Source organism: Orycteropus afer, unplaced genomic scaffold (genome assembly GCF_000298275.1).
Source record: "Orycteropus afer afer isolate SDZICR_OR568_19922 unplaced genomic scaffold, OryAfe1.0 scaffold00799, whole genome shotgun sequence".
NCBI lineage: Eukaryota > Metazoa > Chordata > Mammalia > Tubulidentata > Orycteropodidae > Orycteropus > Orycteropus afer.
Window position 1 is genome coordinate 731,147 of NW_006922386.1, and position 1,665 is coordinate 732,811.

Consider the following 1,665-nt stretch of genomic DNA (forward strand, 5'->3'; position numbering starts at 1 on the left):
AAGCATTTCTTCAGTACCACAGCTGGGTAGGCCAAGCTGCCAAACTTTAGGTTAATAGTCAAGCAATACCAGATATCAACATGAAGACAGATTAAAAAACAAAAACAAACAAAAAAAAAAAACACTAGATCAAAACCACAAGTGGTTCTGACATCCAAGACAGGCAGAGAAATAGTGGAAGATTCCGATGTGTCTTACATGACTGCTCTGGTGTTGTCTCTTCCTCTGCACGATATTGAATCAACACTAACCACTGGAAGTGTTGTTATTGCCTATATGTATGAATAAACTAGATCTCATTACCCGAGAAAGGATTCTCTTAAACACATAATAAGAAGATCATTTTCTTTGTTGAATTCTATTAGGTCAATCTAAACTGTAAAGGACTTGAAACCACCATTCATCTTTGGTGCTCTAAGATCTGTTTCTTGCTCCATATCTTCCTCATGGCATTTTTCACCTCTGCATTTCTCAGCGTGTAAATCAGTGGGTTAAGGAAAGGTGTTCCAATTGTATAAAACACAGCTATCATCTTATCCATGGAGAAGGTGGTTGCAGGGCGTGTGTATATAAATATGCAAGGACCAAAGAAAAGGACAACTACGGTGATGTGGGAAATGCAGGTGGAAAGGGCTTTCTGCCTCCCTTCTGCACTGTGGTTTCTCAGAGAATGCAGGATGATAATGTAGGAGAACATCAGCATGACAAAACCCACTGTGCAAACAGCTCCACTGTTGGACACAAATATTAGGTTAATTGCATAGGTATCTGTACAGGCAAGTTTCAACAAGGGCTGCAAGTCACAAAAATAATGATCAATCACATTGGGACCACAGAAAGGTAAACTCAGGGCCAGTAAAATCTGAACTGAAGAATGCATACAGGACACCACCCAGGCTACAGCTACCATCACACTGCACACCTGCCAGCTCATGATGGTTGTGTAGTGCAGGGGTTTACAGATGGCCACATAGCGGTCAACGGCCATGAGGATAAGAATGAAGACCTCCAGAGATCCAAATAAATGGAATGAAAAGACTTGGACCATACACTCACTGAAAGAGATAATGTTATGCTTCAGAAGGGAATCCACAATCATTCTAGGAGCTATGGAAGTACAGAAGCAGGTATCAGAGAAGGATAAGTAGAAAAGGAAGAAGTACATTGGACTTCCAAGTGCCCGGCTGGTCTTGATGGTAACGATAATCAGCAAGTTGCCCAGCAATATCCCTAAGTAGAAAAGCAAGAAAATGACAAACACAATCTTCTTTTTCACAGGATCCTGTGTCAACCCAAGTAGAATGAACTCAGTCACATTGTTATTCAGCAGCATGATTTCATTAATGAGGAGCAAGTGCAAATGTGAAATGCTTTATCTGAAAAAGAAACATGGGAATCACTTTATGGTGCTATTCAATGGTGTAGAATATTTTAAGCATATTAATTTGTGGTGCCATGTGATGCTATGGTATATTTTGAGTAAAAATAAGTATTTCTTATCAGAGACATTCTGGGATCACTGGTGGCATAATGGTTAAGGCATTTTACATATATATATATATTGTTGTTGTTGTTGTTATGTGCCTTCGAGTCAAACCCGACTCATAGCGACCCCTCCTTGGGTTTCCGAGGCAGTATCACTACGGAAGTAGGATTGCCCAACCT

General features: G+C 40.2%; 1 protein-coding gene across 1 annotated transcript; it reads right to left on the reverse strand.

Moving 5' to 3' along the window:
* Positions 1-400: 400 nt before the first annotated feature.
* Positions 401-1,375, reverse strand: LOC103211813 (olfactory receptor 4C11-like). The gene has a single exon (XM_007957796.2). The coding sequence runs from the start codon at positions 1,331-1,333 to the stop codon at positions 401-403; it is 933 nt and encodes a 310-aa protein (XP_007955987.1). The 5' UTR covers positions 1,334-1,375.
* Between the last annotated feature and the right edge of the window lie 290 nt (positions 1,376-1,665).

What these genes read in the sequence shown, in the direction of transcription:
- LOC103211813 (XM_007957796.2), bottom strand. Translation starts at nt 1,333, where the DNA reads ATGCTGCTGAATAACAATGTGACTGAGTTCATTCTACTTGGGTTGACA.